The sequence below is a fragment of the Neolamprologus multifasciatus genome, chromosome 18 (assembly GCF_963576455.1).
Source record: "Neolamprologus multifasciatus chromosome 18, fNeoMul1.2, whole genome shotgun sequence".
Classification (NCBI taxonomy): Eukaryota; Metazoa; Chordata; class Actinopteri; order Cichliformes; family Cichlidae; genus Neolamprologus; species Neolamprologus multifasciatus.
This window is the reverse complement of record NC_140456.1, coordinates 14472595-14492934: the sequence shown is the minus strand read 5'-3', so window position 1 is coordinate 14492934 and position 20340 is coordinate 14472595. Positions and strand designations below refer to the sequence as shown.

Here is a 20340-nt window from a genome sequence, read left to right as displayed (position 1 = left end):
CAAGCAGGCTTTGCATTAACAAAAGAACAAAATACCACAGCACTAATTTTCCATTTGCTTACAGAGCACAAGTATGTTAGGTGGTGAATAGGTCACTACATTTCATCTAACCAGTGAGGTAAATGGGACTGACACTGTCAGTGTTAGTTTTTCCACTTGACCTTCACTCTCCTTCACTACATCCTGCTGTTTTCCAAAAAAGTAGGTCAAAAGTCTGCATTGGAGCTGTGTCACATCGCACTGTCCACACTGGTACTGGTCTAATGTTTTATTTGATATGAAAGTGTCATACTGGGATATCATTGCTATAGCAATGCCATGTATTTAGATTCCCTAGTGTGTAAAACAATGAAACGAGCTCGGGCATGTCTGAGAGCAAGTGTCTAAAAGAGATAAAAAGGGAGCTACTTAAACAACCTCCAATAATGTGAAATTCTTTGCTAAAAATGCAAGAAAGCTGTTTCCGCTGAAGGTGGATAAAACTATATTTCAATGCACACCCATTGAGTACAACCAGGTTGTGAAGGAGGAGACACTAGCCGCTGTTGATGTGCGACCGAAATGTAAACAAATGACTCAACACAGTGCTCACAAGTTGGACTACATATGACAAGAAGAGCAAACAGTGGATGGAAATTACTGTTCTGGTTATATGGTGGAAAAGCAGTGCTCGACCCCCCAAAAAACTCGATTCAAGATACAACATCCCAGCATCCCTAGGCTTGTAGACTGTTTCTAAAAACATCTCAGAAAGAATGGGTTGCTCTCACTACCTCAGTGTATGCCAGTATGGTGCCATGATAGGATGCCACCTGTGCAGCAGGTCAAGTCATGAATTTTCCTCACTGCTAAATATTCCACAATCAGAGGTCACGAACTTTCAACAGAGTCAATCTCTACACACTTCCAAACTTTATGCTGTTTTCAGTTTAGCTCTAGAGCAGTGAGTAAAGAGCTTCATGGAAAGGGTTTCCATGGCCTTGCAGCTACATCCAAGCCTTACATCACCAAGCACAATCCATAGCATTGCTATGGATCGTTGCGGTGGTGTGAAGCACACCACCAACGGACTCTAGAGCAGTGGACACTAGGGGTGCAACGATACTCGTATCGATATCGAACCGTTCGATACAGTGCTTTCGGTTCGGTACGCATATGTATCGAACAATACAACATTTTTAATTTATTTTATCAACTTTCCTTCTGACGATGCTGTCTGTGTTGAGCGCTCAGTGGATCTGCGCTCGACAGTGCAGCCTAGGCGGAGTAGTCGAACGCAGATTCACTGAGCGCAGGGCAAGCTAGCGAGACAGAAGCTAGGCTAGTTGCAACATGGCAAATTGAACCTCCCCCACCCTCATTCAGATCTGGCGTTTGGAACTATTTTGGTTTTTATGTGACATATGACCCTGAAGGTAAGCGTGTCATGGACAAAAGTAAAACAGTATGTTGGATGTGCTAGCAATGCTCAATTGGTGGGAACTAGTGTGTTAGCGCAGTTAGCTTGTTAATGTGTTGACGTCTTCCAGCCCCACTCATGAGGCGATCCGCGGTAGCTCGTTAACGGAGATTTGCCGTGTTGTGACGTTAACGTCATTTCAGATTAACGCTGACAGCACTAGTGGGAACACAACCAATATGACTGCACATTTACTCCGACATCATCCTAGTGCAAAGACAAGTGAAAGCAGACAAAAACAAGCACGCATGCTACAAACTTTACCCGAGTCATTTAGACAGCCGTTAGCACATGATTCTCCTTATGGGGACCTGATATGTTTAATATGCTGCTGAGAATATAGCCCAGAAGAAGCGTATAGTATAGCTTTTATTTTGGAAAGAGACATTTCTCCATAATAAACTCTCTTTTCCAAAGATGAGTGATTCCTCAATCAGATACAGGGCTCGCAAAATCGCTAGCCCGACGTCCTGGGGCTTTTTTCCAGTCGGGCTACCAAAATCTATCTCTGCCCTGCCCGTCGGCCTATCGTAGGAAGGAAAAATATATGTCAATGCTTTTGCATTCTTTTGAAAATGTAGCTGGGTAATTATGTCATTGGCATCGGCCACTGTCAATATGTGACATATTGAAATCTCGTTTGAATTTGCGCTTGTTTTTTGCTTTCACTTTGCAATCGCGTGAACTGTGTATAGAGAGCGACAGCACTGATTGGTGAGTGATGATAATTTGCGCACCAATTCCTCTGACATCGTCTTATCAATCGTTAGCTTACTATGCAAACATGACAAGTGAAATCTCCCGCAGCTTAAACATGTGAGAGGTTGATCGCGCAGAGAATCGCTGAGCGTTATGTTAGTGCGTGTGTAAAAGCAGCAGGATATATATTTTAGTTCTGCTGAGCCAAATAAGACAGGTCAGGGTGAAGAAGTGACAAAACGGAAAAGTTATGACAAATCAGACTATAAGGCAAAAAGAAAGTGCAGCTTTATGGTTTCATGGACAAAAGAATTTCTGTGGCTGCAATATGACGAGCTAAATAACCAGGGCTGCACATAAGTGGTCCGCAGGTGCGCATTCGCTGTCAAAATAAAAACCCGCACAAGATAAGAAGTTGCAATGTGTGTTTGCGTCCATAAGATTTTCAGGAGGAGGACAGACATTTGTTTAGAACTCTTAAAGATGTCGAAGAAGCTCCTTTAAGCAATTATTGTGATGTTCCTCCACCTCCAAAGAAATGTCAGAAGGAGTCCGAACCACAAAAGAAGCACGTATTCTCGGAAAAGTGGTTGCAGGAGGTGAGCTGGCTTCAAACAAATGATGAACGCACAGAGATGTGGTGCAGAATGTGCCGTGAAAATTTAATAAATGACAAATTAATAAAAAGGCATGAACATTTTTTTTTGTATCGAAAAAATATCGAACCGTGACACCAAAGTATCGAACCGAACCGAACCGTGAATTTTGTGTATCGTTGCACCCCTAGTGGACACGTATGACCGCATGGTGCCAAGTTTAAAGTCTGGAGAATCAGGGGTTATGGTATGAGGTTATTTTTCAGGAGTTCCAGCAAAAACGCTAAATCCTTCAGCACACCAAGATATTTTAGACAATTTCATTCTTCTACCTGGGAACTGTGAGAGCAGTTTTGGCCCCTTCCTGTTCCGATATGACAGGTCCATAAAGACATGGGTGAGTGAGTTTGGTGTAGAAGAACTTGACTGGCCTGCACAGAGTCCTGACCACATGACAGAACACCTTTAGGATGAATTAGAGGGGAGACTGTGAGTCAGGCATTCTCATCCAACATCAGTGTCTGACCTCACAAATGTGCTTCTGGAAAAATGGTCAAAAATTCACATAAACACACTCCTAAACCTTGTGGAAAGCTTTCCCAGAAGACCTGGAGCTGCTATATCTGCAAAGGGTGGGATGACATAACATTAAACTATATGGACTAAGAATGGGTTATCAATCAAGTTCATATGCATGCGATCGTTTATCTGGTATTACTAAAACTACGTCACTACTATCATGTTATACCGCTGCTGCTGGCACCTTTTTTTCTATGGATTCACACTTTGAATTAGAAAGTCTGTCAACTGTCATCAGTAAGGAGGGGTTCATTGGAAAAGATGGATGGAAATTTACAGACATTATATATATCCCCCCCTGTATCCCCTTCTTATTTGTATATAAGCTCAATAATGTTTGTTGCTCCACTGGAGTGAAAAGTGAAGCTGAACATGTCAAATCATTTTGTGAGCACTCAAATTATTATGCCTTTTAAATTTCACAATGAACAAACTTTACCAAACAAGCTTTAATCATAATGTACTCACTGTGATTTGATTTGGACAAATTCTGATAAACAACACTATAACTCAATCAAATCTTACTTTCGGATTCATGGTCTGTTATACTATCCTCCTGGAAATCTCCCAGCTCACTGCTGTATAAAGTACTAATAAAGGAAAGGCTTTAGCAGCATAAAAAAAAACCCAAAAACATTCATTATACAGACTGACTTATTACCTAAGAGTCACACAGAAATTAAAGAAGATCCACACATTTCATATAAATAAAGTTCAGTTTTCAAAGGTCACCTGGCTTATGAAAACAGTCTATACCAGAGAAAGAGAGTCAGTCATCAAGGTGGTGCAAATACTGGCTGGGAAAACGTAGGATCCAGCTGCAGAAAAGGATTCACAATTTTTCAATGTCATCAGAAAAAAAAAGAACATAGCAAAATGGCATTACGGTCTCACCATGGAAACAGAAATAAGCATCTGCATAAAGTCTGTCTGTAACCTCACCACTGTGCCCACTGATGTTTGGTTATATGCCCTTCTGGTTTTAGATGTTTTTCTTATCTTTCATTCATTCTTTTTTTACCCTTATGAAAACAAAAGTCCGATTATAGAAAGAAAGCAAGAAAAACTATTAGTGAGAAGTGCCGTTATCATCCAGTTGTAGTGTTATACTAGAAAATAGGTGGTTTTTATGATATGAAGTCCAACATTCATCAGAGTCGATCACTCTGGAAGGCAGAGTGAAGAGCTAGTCATCACGGAGCAAGTTAACAGCTGAGCACATTTTGAAATATTCTATCCTGGAAGGCATTTAGGAGAGGGGGGCAGTTCAAGGTACTAAAATAGTCAGACAAAGCCACACAAATGCAACATCAAAAAGTGTTTTAGATAAAGGGTCTTTGAAGATATGCCAGGGTTTCCTTCAGTCTAATAAAAGTTGGCTTTAAGCTGTCCAGGCCTAGCACTGGGAATTTTTGTTTCTTTAAAGACAAAAGATAATATATTTTATTACCATCACTATTATAGTTACTTAAAAAAAGGAAAGAATTATAAGATTTAAAATGAATGGATATTTCCTATGTTGATTAAGGGAGGTAGACTAATTCATACAAAATGTATAATATACATTACATTACATGCATTATACTTTTAAATATGACTCAGTGTTTACATACTGATGTACATTATTTGCACTTCAGGCTGGAATGAAATAAATAAATTAACTCTCCCGTGTCTCTCTCTCTCTCCGTCTCTGTCTTTTCTTCTCCTATATGCAAAGCTGCACATAAGCAGCTCAGCCTGAATGCTTCACAATTAGCAAATATCTAGACAAAGAGGAGCCAAGGCTGGAAAATGAGGACTGCTGCTTTTTGTGTGTCAAACTGCGTGTTGGCTGATTTCTATCTGTTACGTAATTTTGACATGTATCAGTTCACAAAAGCAATTAAATAGAACACCCACACACTGTCTCACTTAATGCTAGAATATTTATTACAATGATTCAGTCTATCCCAACTTCATTAGGTATATGGGCGGCATGTCAGGTTCTCTCACAGGAAATGCTTCAATCATCCCAACATTCAATCAGAATACCATAAAAAAATATTGTGACTAATGAACACCTTGTACGATCCATCCATCCATCCATCCATCCTGTCATCCATCTTCTTCCACTTATCCAACTGAAGGTCACAGTTGGAAAAAAAACAGCTATGTTGATGGATATTGAATTGGAAACAGTTGCAGCTATAATAATAAAATAATTAAGTGAAAGTTTCAAAGATTTTATGTTTTTTATTAGTTACTGATATTGTTCACTGATTAATCCTACATGTCCTTTTGCTATTTTATCTTTCAGTCCTAAACGTAATGTCATTATTTTCTTATTACTGAGCCAATATCTCCATGCTGTCACTGAGAGCAATACCAGGCTGCAGCACAGGAAAACTAAGTAATTTGATGGTAATATGTATCAGTGTGCCTATCAGATTTAATTGCTCATTACCTGAAGGTGCAGGAACACTGTTCTAGGTCATTAAAGCCCATCCTAACCCCTGAAAATATTATAATTTTAAACATAACGATTGTTTAGAACATTTAGATGAAAGTGAGTAAATGCATGAATCCATGGACATCACCAAATACAGTGTTTCATCTTTTAAGTTACTCCGCCAGGCTTTTACAACAGCCAGTGAAAGCATGGGCTGCTGCTGAGGTGATTGATTTGACTATTGAAGAATATCCCATTTGTTTTCATTGAGAAACTCCTTGTTTGATTCTGCCTGAGACTTTGGGTCATTATGCATTTGTATTGTGAAGTTCAGTCCGCTCATTTTTACAGCATTTGGCCGGATGAGAGCAGATGATATAGTCCTGTGCCCTTCACAGATATCCTGTCTATTCAAGTCTATTGTAGCTTTGTTATTCTTGGGTGTAATCAGTGATGTGCACCTTGTTGTTTTTCCATCCCTAGGCATTTCTTGACTGTAAACTTAAACAATGGCATGCCTGACACTCAAAGAGTGTCCTTGACTTGGCCAAATGTGAAGTTGTTTTTCAAAACTATGGAAATAATTCTGTCATCATGCACTTTAGATGAGTTCCATGGTCTTTTAGGGTTTTGGTGTTGCTGATCTAGCTAGTGTTTTCCTTCTTCTCCTTCTTCTTTTGCTGTCTCTTTGATAGATTAATTTAATTCTTTCAGCCTAACGATGGCCTCTCTCACTGGCGCTGACATCTCTTCAGGCCCCATATTTAAAATTACAGTGAAAATTTGTCAATATTTGATCTGAAGTTGACTGAAAGTCTGCTTCACATATCATAAAATAACAAGGGAACAGACCTCACCATGAAATTGCTGTTCAGTTAACTGTCCAATTATTTCTGTGCCTCTGAAAATGGGGAACTATGTAAAAAAGTGTCTATATGAACATTTAATGTCAAATTATTGTAAAAACCTCTTGAATTAAAGCTGAAAGTTTGCACTTCAATCACATCTTGACTGTTTGATTTAAAATACAATTTGGTGGTGTACAGAGATAAAACCAAAAAAAGTGTGTCTTTTTCCAGTTTAACTGTAGATAGATATGTGATTCAAGTTGATTCATGATGTTGAAGTTAAACTAATTATGTGTTTGTTTTAGATAGATGTGTATTGAACTTAACCGTCTTTATTGTGTTATTTGAATTTGATTATAAAAAACACAAGGTTATATAGTGATTATCCTGCAGCAAGAAATGCGCAAGAATGGATGTTTCTGAATCGTTATAAAAAAATGTTTGGGGAATAATTGGAAAAAATAAGAACTAAGAATAAAGAATCACATGTCATGGATCTACAGTCTTTATAACAGCTATTAATATGAAATGGACAAAGGAGCTTGTCAGCATTTGCTACTTTTGTTTTCAGTAGAAGTTTGCTTTGTTCAAAATTGGCACCCAGACTATTTGACAAAGACACTATTTCAGACACAAACTGAATGGTACAATTAGAAGAGAAAAAGGAAGAGAAAAGATGGTTTAATAAAATGGAAACAGAAAAAAAACAAAAAAACAAAATGTGTGCATAAAAACAAGAGTCCTGGTGCTTTGTACTCTGACAAATGAGCTGCAAAGTTAAAACTGGCTTTGGCCACATGAAACTCATAACATCAACAGAAATATAACAAATCTAATAAGGCTAAAACCTGACAAAACACCTCAGTGGGAATCTGAGCAGAGGCTGTCAGCTACAGTTGAGGTTCAGAGTTTAATAAAGGAGAAAACAAAAGAGTCCAGCCAGGCAATGAGGACCAGCGCTTAGGAGTCACGCTTCAGAGGAGGTGATTGGTAAAATGCTGCTGCGCGGACTGAAACCTCGACCCAGTGAGCAATTGATTGTGACACTTGTAGGTTACCATGACAACTGCCATGGTTGTGAGTAGTTGGCCATGATATTGGGGCATGTGACTGAGGCAGGTTTTCACAGGTAAGAAGATGCAGCAATGTAAGCGGAAAATCCAAAGATCTGTGGGATCATAAAATCTTTTAGGGTACTTTTGAGCACTCTTAAAAAAATCATCAAGAAATCATTCTCTGTTCCTGTCTTTGTATTCTGTGACAGTCTAAAGACTGAAATGTTCATCCTTATACTCAGCAAAATTACATCGTCCAGACATGAAATCTGTGCTAGAAACAAAGAATAGATAGATACAGTATGTAATAGTACTAAGATCTTCATGTTCCCAGTTCAACCCAAGTTAGATTTTATTTTAACATCTCAATGTTTTTAAACTTGCACACACTGGTCTGGTTGTTACTGACGCAAACAGTAAGGAGAAGGTAAATTAAGATGTGTTAAGATTTGCATAAAAAACACTCAATGTACCCGCTGTGCATTGTATTCATAATGCAGGCACTTCCTGTTGTGCACGTCATGTTAAATATGATTCCTTCATAGCAAAAAAACTTAAAATGTACAGTTAAATTAATGTATATACAAATTTGAAAGATCAAAAAGGAAAAGATTTTAAAGTCTTCATTAAGGTAATGAGGAAAATTACCTAGTGTGGTTAGAAGACTGAACTATTTAACTAGCAGAAGGCAACAAAAAAATTTGTTACAAAGACTTACCCTTATAAAACTTTTGTGCCAAACATGATAACAAACAGTATTATATTTACACATAGCACAACCACGTGATAACCGGTTAGTCCAGCGTTCATTCCTACTACTGACACTTGAAGTAGCTTCTAAATGCACCACTATGTCCACCATTTAATCATTTCATTCCTCAGTAGTTTCATGCTGGCCAGGTTACAGGGATACATCTTAAGAAGCAAGTGGATAACACAACCAAGAATGAACCACAGGCAGCAAAGTTGCAGGCTGTACAAAATAATAATAATAACAACAATAATAACTAAGCTTGGGCATGTATTAAGGTTGGCTTACAATTCTCAGTGGATTTGTCTCCACAGGCGACCACACTCCAAGTAATCATCTACTCGACTGTTAACGGAAAATTCCATAATGCAGGTTTAATTAAAATGAATATTGAATTCATAAGTATACACTTAGTGCAAACAGTGACAGCGCCGATAGGGGTGCCACAAAAAGTGTTGCGTGTTTTCAGCCTTACATAAAAAGTAAGTATGACAAATGATTATATATAAGTTCTACGCAGTTTCTAATTCACTTTGTTTACCAAACTGCAAGACTGAGAATGGCCAAGATTTTGTTTCTCATCACAACGCGTTCCCACATGACAAAAGGTCAACACTGCTGTGTATGAAACAAACTTATTCTCATTAACTCCCCCCCATGTTATCTGAGGACACAAGTCTTCTAAGGTAACACACCACAGAACATCTTCAGGACACTCTATTTTTCACAATCCTTCAATACTCAATACTGCTGGAGTTTTCACAAGTCCTGGGAAAACTAAAAAAGGCAAGTGGCACATAAGTTCATTAACACTCTGGTTGTCAAGACAATAGAATGAATTCCTGGTGACGTCAGCTGCACACAGCTTTAGTCTGAAGTCCCCTTGTTTCCATGGTGTACAGAGGCAAGCAGCAACTTCAGCAGAATGGACTAATGTGTCGAATTGTGCAGAGAAGCTGAAATGTGATGATGTGTTTAACGATGTCTCTGTGTTGGTGCCGAACGCCTCACTGCACTGCCTCGAACTCTCTTACACAGCCATATAATCTGTTCCACTCACACACGCACACTTTCGGGCTCCCCTGCAAACACATTTAACCTTTGCTCGTGCTCTGCTTGTTGCGTACATGCTTACCTATGGTGATGTTAAAGCCATCAATGCTGAAGGTGGCACTCCGACCCTTCCTGAATCGATGCTTTTTAGAGTTGGCTTCCATCGCGCTGTCACCCTTCCTCCTTTTAATCTCGTTTTAATGCCTCTTGTCACTTGCAGTGCGTTGTTTTAGTTTTGTTTCAGTCCTCTGACTCCATTTAGTGCCGAGCTCTCGAGGAGAACTGGCAAAGACTCACCACTTCTTGTTACACACGCCGAGCGGGAGAATTTTCTCATAAGTCGTTCTCCACCCCCTGTCTTTGTTGTACATGTCTTTCTCTCGGTCTGTCCATTTCTCACCCCTCAACAAGCTCATTTCAAGGAGCTTATGGCTCTTGGTTTGCTTTTCTTCTCTCTCTCGATTTCCCTCCTCCCCTCCCTCCCCACTCTCTCTCCTTGTCTCTCTTCCCCTAGAGGTACAGTAGGTGTCTGTGGTGGGTGGTGGTGGTGGTGGTTGGACAGGACCTCTCTAGAGGTGTTTAAATGAACGTGACTCCTCCTACTGTCAACAAGCAAAAGCTGTGGAAGCTCGGATTTGGCCAATTAGAGTCTCTTCTAGTTGTGATCACACACCCTCAAACACACAAAAACTTTGGTGCACGAGTCAGGTAGGGAGTGATTATATGTTTTTAGTCAAAGCGAGATCTCAACGCGTTGACTTTGCTCTTTATTTTTTAGCAGTTGCATGCTTCTCCACAGAAAGCCGAAGGCCATTACAAGTAAACGCGAACATTTTTTCTTTTGACAGAAAAAAAACAGTCTCATCATTATCCCTTTAATAGCAGCGTTTGTAAGAGCGGACAAATTGCTTCAAATGTATTTATTTTTTCCCCTTTAAATCCCAGTAGATTAACTGACACCGAAACAAGGACGCAGCTTTATTTGTTATCCAGGAAAATCCTCCCTTTGTGATTATTTGAACAGCATTTCATTTTACCAATGCACACCTCACACACACACACACACACACACACACACACACACACACACACACACACACACACACACACACACACCTGATTAATAAAGGATAAAAAGCTCCCCATATTAGCACCGTCTGACATTTAGTTATGGAATTTTTCAGTGTTTCTTCCCCCCTCTGATTAGTGCCTGTGAGGAGTCTTTATGAACACTTCAGGCTTGATCTCACACCCTCTCTCAGATTCATTAGTTGTGCCTATAAAAGCATTTACACAGATAAGAAAACATGTCTTTCAACCCTAATTTTGTTCTTAATTTAGGTAAATAGATATTATCTGTAAACATTCTGCTTACGATGTTCATTGTTATTAAGGATTGTTGCAATAAAACAGTCCAAATCTCTTTTCTTCTTTGCACTTTTTCGAGAAAGCTAATATTGATCTAACTTTGTTCATTGTGTATGTTCCTTTCCCCTTTGTTGTTCCACGTTCATAATAACAGACACAGTCATTGCCATATAATCCAAGCAATGTTAGGCAGGGGATTTGGAAGCATTAGCACACCACTGCTTTAATAATAATAATAATAATAACAAAAAAATGAATAAGCAACCTGGGCATTGGAAATTATTTTTTATGCAACAAATATATAAACTGTTAGGGGTTTTTTTCCAGTCTAAATTATATGCAGTATAATTGCTGGTCTGATAACAATTAGGGGGATTTTTTGTTTGTTTGTTTTTAATTGCATAACGTGCTATATTCATAATGGCATAGACCGTGTCTAACTGTAACAGCATAGATGGGCTTGGACAACAAAAATATGTTGTTTAAAGTCAGAGAAACCCCATGGTTTCAGTTACCTACAACAGCCCTTTCCTAAGAGCTAAGTCAAATGCACTTCTCAGCTTATTGCCAAATGTTGTATTGTTGTATTTCCTTTGTATTTTTTAAAAAGAAATGTAATCTGACAATAATTACTAGTTTGCAATGAATGATGCATGATGCCCGTGTGCCAAAACACCAAAATGCTAACACCTACTTAAAAAAATCTGCACACCAATCATACGTGCTAGACTGAAAATGAGTGTGTAAAATCAACAGGTGACAAATCACTCTTTGTTATACAAGAATTTTGTCAAATAAGGACACACAGTGTAATACTGTCAACAATAATTAATGCATACTTTCTAAACAGTGTAGCAGTTAGAGGTGCACGTATTTCATGATAGCGTCTATATTTGTGTGTCTTGTGCCACTAGAGCTGTATAGGAAGCACATGTATCACGGAGAGGGGTAAAGACAAATGGTCAGCAGTTTTTTTTGCAGCAGCAGGCAGTTTTTTCTGACTTAACTGTAATGTAACAGCACACAAACTGTAGCCATATATTTTTGGTTTTTTTTAGGGTTAGCCATAGTTGGGAACCTTTCATTAAACATCATCATATTGAGTTTTTGTCACGTCAAGTAACATCCTTCAGTTCACCTGTTTCTCCTCAACTACCTGTGCGTGGGAGGGGGCACACATCGTGAAACACAAGCACACATACAGAGACAGAGAGAGAGCAGAAGAGAGGAGAAAAACTAGTGCAGTGCATTGCAATGGCAATACAACAAAGCCAATGAGTGTATTACAATATGTAAATAACAGTGAGCATCTATGTTTTTTAATTTACATAGTGAAAAATAGAATTATTGTTTTATAATAGGAACGGTATCTTCTAATACCCAAAGGATCTGTATCGGTACAGTCAAACAGCTATCGATCACAATGAGAACATCCATCCAATTACAAGAAAGACAGTTTGAGTCACTCAGCTCGGTTTCAGAGGACATATTACATGGCTGTAGGATAATTACACTCCATCTCATTTTGTTGGTGAGCTACAGTAAGAGCTCTTTACGCGTTCCTTCTGCTGTCACCTTGCTCTCCCGAGCCTCCAATTCATTCCACATGTAGCAATTTGTGAAGATCCTAATTTTGTAACACTCTCACTGTGGGTTCCAGGGCAGCTTTCATGTTAATGAGGGCATGTGTGGGAATATTGTAGCTTTGCTACTCTTTCCTTTTGTCAGTGGACTAAATAATTGTTTTTGAAAGGTTCAGAGCGGTTACAATATACTTTCAAGCCTTATTCAGTGTGTTTGAATACACTGTTTAGTGCAATAAAATGTAATTAACAAAATTATATTTCTGCCAATGCAATGACACTGCTCCTTAAATAACATGCCTAACAGAATATGTGAAGTCTGTGTAAAGGTGTTAAATGCCAGGATTCTCTTGTGAGCGTGTTCCATGAGAGCAGGTGTTTTTATATCATGGTCAAAGTGTGGTGCATTATATTCAGATCTTGCTGTTTAATGCATTCAGGGGTTACAGAAGTTAGAGAGGAAGTTATGTAACACACTTAACTGAAGAAGTGGGCCTCTGCTTTTATTTTCCTGATATTTTAGGAGGCTACGTGCTGTTCCACACCTGTGTATCACCCTATAAAAGTTGCTATGCAGCCTTTTATATAAGCTTCTATTAAAGTCTTAGTACAAATGCAAGCATGGTGGAAGCTTTACGTAGTTTGTTTGTAAGATGCCGGACAACTTTCTCATACATACAACTTGACCCTAACTTGTGAGTGTCATTCAGTTTTAGCTGATAATCTTTACACAACAGATCTCATTATAATCCTTTTTGTCTTCATCTCGCCCTATCTGCCACACAAATTCTCTGCATGTCCTCCTTCACAATATCCAGGAATGTTGTTGCGGTCTTCCTGCCTGGCAGCTCCATCTTCAGCATCCCTTGTCCAGTATATCCATCATCCCTCCTCTGCACATGTCAAACTGTTTAACCTCCAAAACACTTAACCTGAACTGTCCCACTGATGTACTCATTTCTGATCTTGTCCCGCCTGGTCACTCTCAATAACCACCACCAACTCAGCCTCCTGTCTTTTTGTCAGAGCCACTGTCGCCAAACCATACATCATAGCAAGTCTTACAGCCGTCTTGTAAACCTTTCCTTTCACTCTTGCTTTGTGACTCTTCTGTCACAAATCTCCCCTGACACTCATTTCCACCCATTCCACCTAGTCTGCACTCTATTTTTCACCTCTTTTATACACTGTTCACTGGTTTGGATGGTTGACACAGGTATTTAAACTCATCCACCTTCATTATCTCGACTCCTTGCAGCTTCACTGTTACACCTCTCTTCCTCTCATTCAAAAATGAAATCAAAGTGATAGCATAGGAGGAGCCAAATCAACACTTTGCTTTACTGACAAAAGAATGCACTGCTGAGCTTAAAAATACCAGTGTTTTCTTCTGTGGCTTATGTGTCCACCAAAAAAGATGCTGGTAGATGATTACTGGATCTTTTCAGAGCATCCAGCCAAGTGGAAAACATTTTTCAGGCAGTAGGCATATCATTATCCAAGTCTAACATAACGAGAAGACTTTACAAGAAAAAATAAATAAATCTAATCACCCTGTACTGGAATGACAAGAGTAAAAGAACGGTTTGGGAAAGACTCACTCTATGAGCACAGTATACTAAAAAAGCACAATTTCTTTAAAAAAATGTGTTGGAATGAGCATAGTTAACATTCATAATGGAAGACAAGTCTCTAATGATAGAACAGAAGACAGAAGCAGGTGGATACATGGATACATGTTTCTAAAACTGGAATACAAATGAGCTCACGACAGAAGGTGATCGAACTGGCAGCCAGAGCAAGGGAAAACTGGAGAACTATGGCAAATAGCCAACAGACATAAGAGGCCACTATGTGGGTGGGTTGCAGGTAGAGAGGACAGGGTATTGAGAGGAGGAAAAGGCAGGCGAGACCACTCTGGAGGTCTACCAGGAGAAGCAGAGCAGACAGGCAGTTCAAGTTAAGAAGATGGAAGCAGCCTGGAGGCTGAGCATGTAGGCTGGACTGCTCGAGTATGCAGCCTAGGATCAGGAGCACAGGGGTACTAGATATCTCATGTGCACTTCAAGAGCTGACACAGACTATTAACTGGACCAAAGACAGGCATCGGGTAAAGCTGACCTTGAAGAAGGAGCAGGTTAGGGGTTAGTATGAAGTGCTATTAATCTCCAAGGAACTGTTAATAGTAAAGATATAGCTCCTTCTGTATATGCTGATGTTACCTCCTTAAGAAACAGAGGACACAGGAGATTAGATTAGGAAGCTTGAGTAATGAAGCTTACAATATGCCTGTGTTCAACAAGGTAGCGCTGTATTCACTCATCTGGCTGCATTCATGGGAATTCAGGCTGCTAGTCTATTCTTTAAATCACTTCTGCTTTCCCACACTGGCAGCATCAATTCTGTCATCGTCACTTTCACCGAATATTTTACTGGCCCACATTCTGTCAGCCAATCATCATCCTACTTCCTACAATTGTTGGACGCTTTGCCATGTAGCTTCATCAGTGTCCTTCAAATAATCTCTCAATTGAAGTAAAAGATTGAAGGTAATCAGATAAGATGGAAGTGAACAAGTGGTTAAATATACCCTGAAATGACTGATGGAAAAAGTAATAGGTCATAATGAGAGAGGAACAGAGAATCACATTAAAATAAAAAATAAAGAAAACAAAAACGCAACTAGGCCTACTCCAGGAAACAACAATTAAACATCAGTCAAGCACAAAATTAACTTACAGCAGTGCTTAATCTGTAACTCAAAATACTGGCAATACATTAACAGTGAACAAGTGAATACACTAAGAGAATGTACCTGCTTTCTAACTGTCTATAATTCAATACATCCTTCAAACGTTAGACACAAATCACCATAAAAGGAGCCTAAAAGTGGTTATGGGAAAAGTGAGGCTTTCTCTACATTGACACCTACTGGCCACTTTTTGCTTTGCTATTGTTACTACTACCACTGATTCAAAACAACAGCCACCTCAAGGTGCTTCAATTGTAAGATAAAGATCCAAAAATATTAGATATAGGCCCAAAAAGCCCTTTGAGCAAGCACTTGGCGACAGCAGAAAGGGAAAAACTCCCTTTTAACGGGAAGAAAGTTCAGTAGAACCAGCCTCAGGGTGCTGCAGGAAAAAGAGGCAAAATATAGGAGAGAGAGCTAGAGTTGAATCATTTCTAGATAAAGATTGCACAAATCTAAACAAAGTAACATATAGACCAATGACTGCAGGAACCAGCATGTGAGCAGACACATCCTTAAATTTGCCAACGACACCGTCATCATTAGTCTGCTAAATACTGAGAATACACTGAGAATTCCAAGGACGTGGTGATCAGTCCCGGAAAGCCCCCTCACTCTCGACTGCAGAGCAACATCAAGAGTAAAGCTACTGAACAGGTGGAACAATATAAATAGCTTGGAATGGTCATTGATAATAATTGAAAATTTGACACTAATGTGGAAGCAGTGGTCAAGAAGCGCTAGCAACACCTCACATTTTTGAGGAAGTTGCATGTTTTCAACGTCAACAGAATTATGATAACTCTTTCATTGAATCAGTTTCACCATTTTCAGCTATTTCCTGGCTTGAAAAGGAACAAAGTGAAAGTAGCCAGTAAAGTAACAGGTCTCCCACAGACCACACTGTCTGCTGTATATGAGCAACAGGTAGCGCGAAAGGCCAGAGCTATTGTTGAGAGCCAGACTCTCCCCCTGCACAGTGAATCTGAACTTCTTCCTTCAGGCTGCAGATACAGAACACCAAGAGTAAGGTGTAACAGGACCAAAAACTCCTTTGTTTCCAGTAAAATAGCAGTCCTAAATCGGTTTGTGATACCTCTACATTACCTTGTACCATTTTTGTGTTTTTACAAATTTTACAGATTTTTACTGGATTAAAAATCACTGATTGTGTATCATTTTTCATATTTTTTATAATGTGGATGTGAATGATTTCTCGAGAGCCAGTCTGTAAACCAGACTGGGTGCGTATTGTGTTACGTTTACTCAGATAACCACATAGGTTTTGTGGGTTTGATTGTCTACGGCATTTGCTACGTGTAGCCAAATAATCGCAGGATTTTTTTTCTTTATGGTGAAATGAAGTGCAAATGAATGTATTGTGTATGAATGAGTGAAAAATCAAATAAGAATGTCCTACGTATAGATTTTTATTCAAAATCCAGCCTTGGAAAAAAACTGTTTCCACTTGTTGCAGGTATTTTTGGTGTTTTTTTGCCCTTATATAAAGGTTTGAATATACAACAGCTAGTGTTGCGCTAGTAGAACATGTGCCCTTTGAATAAATGCATCAGTGAGGTATCATTTAACCCCTACAGTTTCATTAGCAGTTGCACTGTGGTTATTATGGCTTACGCTAACCAGCTGTAAAAAAAAAAAAAAAAAAAAATCCACACTGTGGATTAGACTTTTACGTTTTTTGGAAGTTTGAAATGTCATCAGGTTTTTTTCTGCACCAGCAGGTCAAAATAGGGATAAAATGTATCAAGATCCCTATTAGCTACAGTCATGTGACTTGGGTTTTTTGAACTGCACTTAAGAGCAGTGGTTCAAAATATCTGCACATAAACATTAGTGTGGACTGTATCGTCACACTGATTTGGCAATTCTTGGGTCCATACTAGATGGAAGCCAAGTGCAGCCTGGAGGAGAGATGAGAAACAGACAACTGAATCAAATCATAATCTTAAAACTAGCACCAGACTGCCTTGAGGATCTCATGAAAGACTTGAAAGCAACACTAACACAACTCAGTTAAGAGTACGATTCATTGTGTTTAGAGATCACGGACCTCCCTGTGACAGGGCCCCTTTAGCTTGAAGAAGAAGCACAATTCAAAAAGCATGTTCTACAACCACTGCTTTAAATCCTTGTCAAGATCCATTTTTTTAAGGATCTTTATTAGGGTGACATCACTATCACTAGGCAACGGGAAGACCTTGAAAATATATACTGCACAAAATAAGACAAAAGGTTAATATTGCTAGCTCTGTTTTCTTAAAGATTATTTATTTGGGGCATTTTTGCCTTTAATGGACAGCTAATTCACAGCTAATTTTATTGTCATCTCAGCCATATACACATATATACACATATGCAAAAAGACAACATTACAAAGCTCCAACAAACAATACTAATTTAGCTTTGATGTGATTTTTGGATACGTATGCATGGAGAAGCTCAGGCACCGGACCTTCATCGGCTCATCACGCCGCTCTGCATAAGTAGTACTGGGTCCTGAGTGTTGTTGTTGTTGTGGGTGATGTGTGCGGCTGGCAGCGGGAGAGCTGCAGCCGAGTGTGTACAGCAACTGTGGTGAAATAATAAAGTATGCTGAAAAGCATGAACCTGTCTTCAGGTCTGCCGTGATTTGTTACTATCGATTATGTGAAAATGAACTTTTTTTTCTTCTTTTTAGCAGACCTGTAGTACAGTGGATTGTTGACAACAGAAACACACCTGCTTGCTTTGCTGATGTCCGTTAATCATGAACTATTGCTCAACCTTTGATCAGGCCATCAAACAACAGGACAGGCCATCACTCAAAGACTTTAATTAGTGGTGAAGATAAAGGGAAGCTGGGGACAAACTAAAGAGCTTAAAAGCAGTCTGTTGTACTAAATTGATGTTTAAACAAAACCACCCAAAAAAACACTTTTTGTTCCTGTGTGTGTCTCGTTGTATATAACTAAAATATATGATGATTTTTTTTAAAAAATCAATATAATTACTTGCTGAATTATAATTGCATGAGATTTTTTTCTGGATGCTTCAAATTTACCGTCATTTTATTTGATCAGTTTTGAAACTTTTTGATTTCGTAATCTGTCCCAGCAGCACATCACAATTCTTGACAACAACTACGCGATCAGATGGAAAAACAAGCTCATTAGAGATGCGGAATGACATACACTTTGTCAGTCCCAACACCGCTGTCACCACAGTGACACACTCATGTAATTAAGACACACTGGGCGCAAGGGAGCTTGTCTTTTCCCCTGCTAAATACTCATTAGAGGCACCTTTAAGGGTAATGTTAGCCTGTGTTGCAAAGCTGAGGGAAATGAGCTGACAAAACAGAGAGCTCCATGAGCTGTCATCTGATTCCTCCTGCACCAAGACCCTGAAGAGAACAAGGAAAAGCAGTCTTAAGAAACATGGTCCACAGTTTTAGCTAATGATTTTTGCACCAGCATGGTTCCATATCAAAGACGCAAAACTAGTTTGGTGAGAGTAAGGTCAGCAAGGCAAACAAATATAATCCTTTTGATTAGAGGCAGATATCTTTCACATCCTAGACATCGTTGCGCCGACAGACCAAAGCGACTAATCTGCGTTATTTGGACACAGCGTGAAAACCACAGCAGTTCTGCACTTTATGAAAAAGTCATGTCCAGTTTCTTCACAATTTGGAGACAGAGCAGACTGTGCAAGCTGTGGGGCAGTGGCCACAAAGGAAGCAGAATTTGGACTGCATGACCAAAAAATCCTCAGTGTTGGCAGGAGAAACAAAAATTAATATTTGCTTAATAGTTATCAAATACTAAACTGAATACTTTAAAACTAGAGTTAGTAAACAGACAGAATTTTTTGGTACTTTTTAACTACTGCTTTTCCTACTAAATAACAGCAAACGGCTTTGATTAAACCATTTAATACCTTTGAGACAGTAAGGAGAGATTATAACTGACTATTAAAAGTTTAGCCACAAATGGTGTGAAGTTGAGACACCACTTTTTACAGTACCCCTCCCTGACCTACATACTTGCATACAGATAAATGCACATTAGATGCACAGTGGGAAGCAATGACAGTTTAGTGTTGCTAACTTTTCCACTGAACATCAGCTACATGTAAAGTGGTCTGTGGTTCCTAATTAATCTCTTCTCTCTTCATCTTTTCCTTGCACTCAACAGTGACGCAGAGCTGCGAGGATGAAAGATTAGAACATACACTCCCCAGACATTTTATTAGGTGCATCTGTTCAACTGCCCATTAATGGAAATATCAAATCAGCTGATATCATAGTGGCGACTATGATGCAAACATGGTGAAGATGACCAGCTGAAGGTCGAAATGACAACCAAAACGAGGAAGAAAGATGATTTAAGAGAAACTGATTTGAGTATTTCAAAAACTACTGCGCTACCAGGATTTTCTTTAATAACCATCTCTAGGGTTTATAGAGAAAAGAGAAGTTTTTAGTAAGCAGCAGTTATCTGGATAAAAATGCCTTTTTGATGCCAAAGGTCAGATAAGATTGGCTAGACTGCTTCAAGGTGATAGTAAGGCAACAATAATGCAAGCAACCACTCAATACCACCAAGGCATGCAGAAAAGCATTTCATGAACACAAAGCATGTTCATGACATAAAGCAGATGGGCTGCAGTACTCCTATCAGCCTAGAACAGAAAACTGAGGCTGTAACCACGAGAGAAGACTGGAAAGCATTGTGTGGACTGATAAGTCTCAATTTCTGCTGCAACATTCAGATGGCAGCGTCAGAATATATGAGTATGAATCCACCCTGCCTCATATCAACAGTTCAGGCTGGTGGTGGGGGTGTAATGGTGTGGGAGGTAATTTTTTAGCACAACTGGGTATTGTTACTGACCACATCCACCCCTTTATGAGCATAGTGTACAAATCTTCTGATGACTTCCTGCGGCAGTATAACACGCCATGTCACAGAGCTCAAAACATCTCGAACTGGTTTTCTTGAAAGACAGAGCAGGATGTGGGAGAACAGATGACTCATAATCATACCTGCACCAACTGTGTGAAGTCATCATGTCAATATGTCTGAAATATCTGATTAGGGTTTCAAGGCCTTTTTTGAATCTATGCCATGAAAAAATAAGATAGTTCTGAAGGCAAGAGCGGGTCAA

At 39.2% G+C, this 20340-nt stretch overlaps 1 protein-coding gene across 5 annotated transcripts in view; it reads right to left on the bottom strand.

The window, feature by feature from the left end:
* The window catches only part of pde1cb (phosphodiesterase 1C, calmodulin-dependent b), a 110461-nt gene that overhangs the window by 86940 nt on the left and 3181 nt on the right, over window positions 1-20340 (bottom strand). The window contains exon 1 of one of the 5 annotated variants that reach the window (XM_085139458.1): window positions 9551-9941. The exons of 3 other annotated variants lie outside the window; for them this stretch is intronic. In XM_085139458.1, coding sequence (XP_084995584.1) covers window positions 9551-9632 — 82 coding nt within the window. In that variant the 5' untranslated portion in view covers window positions 9633-9941. Of the gene's footprint in view, window positions 1-9550; window positions 9942-20340 lie in introns of those variants that run through there. One more of the 5 variants, XM_085139459.1, reaches the window with a different exon arrangement.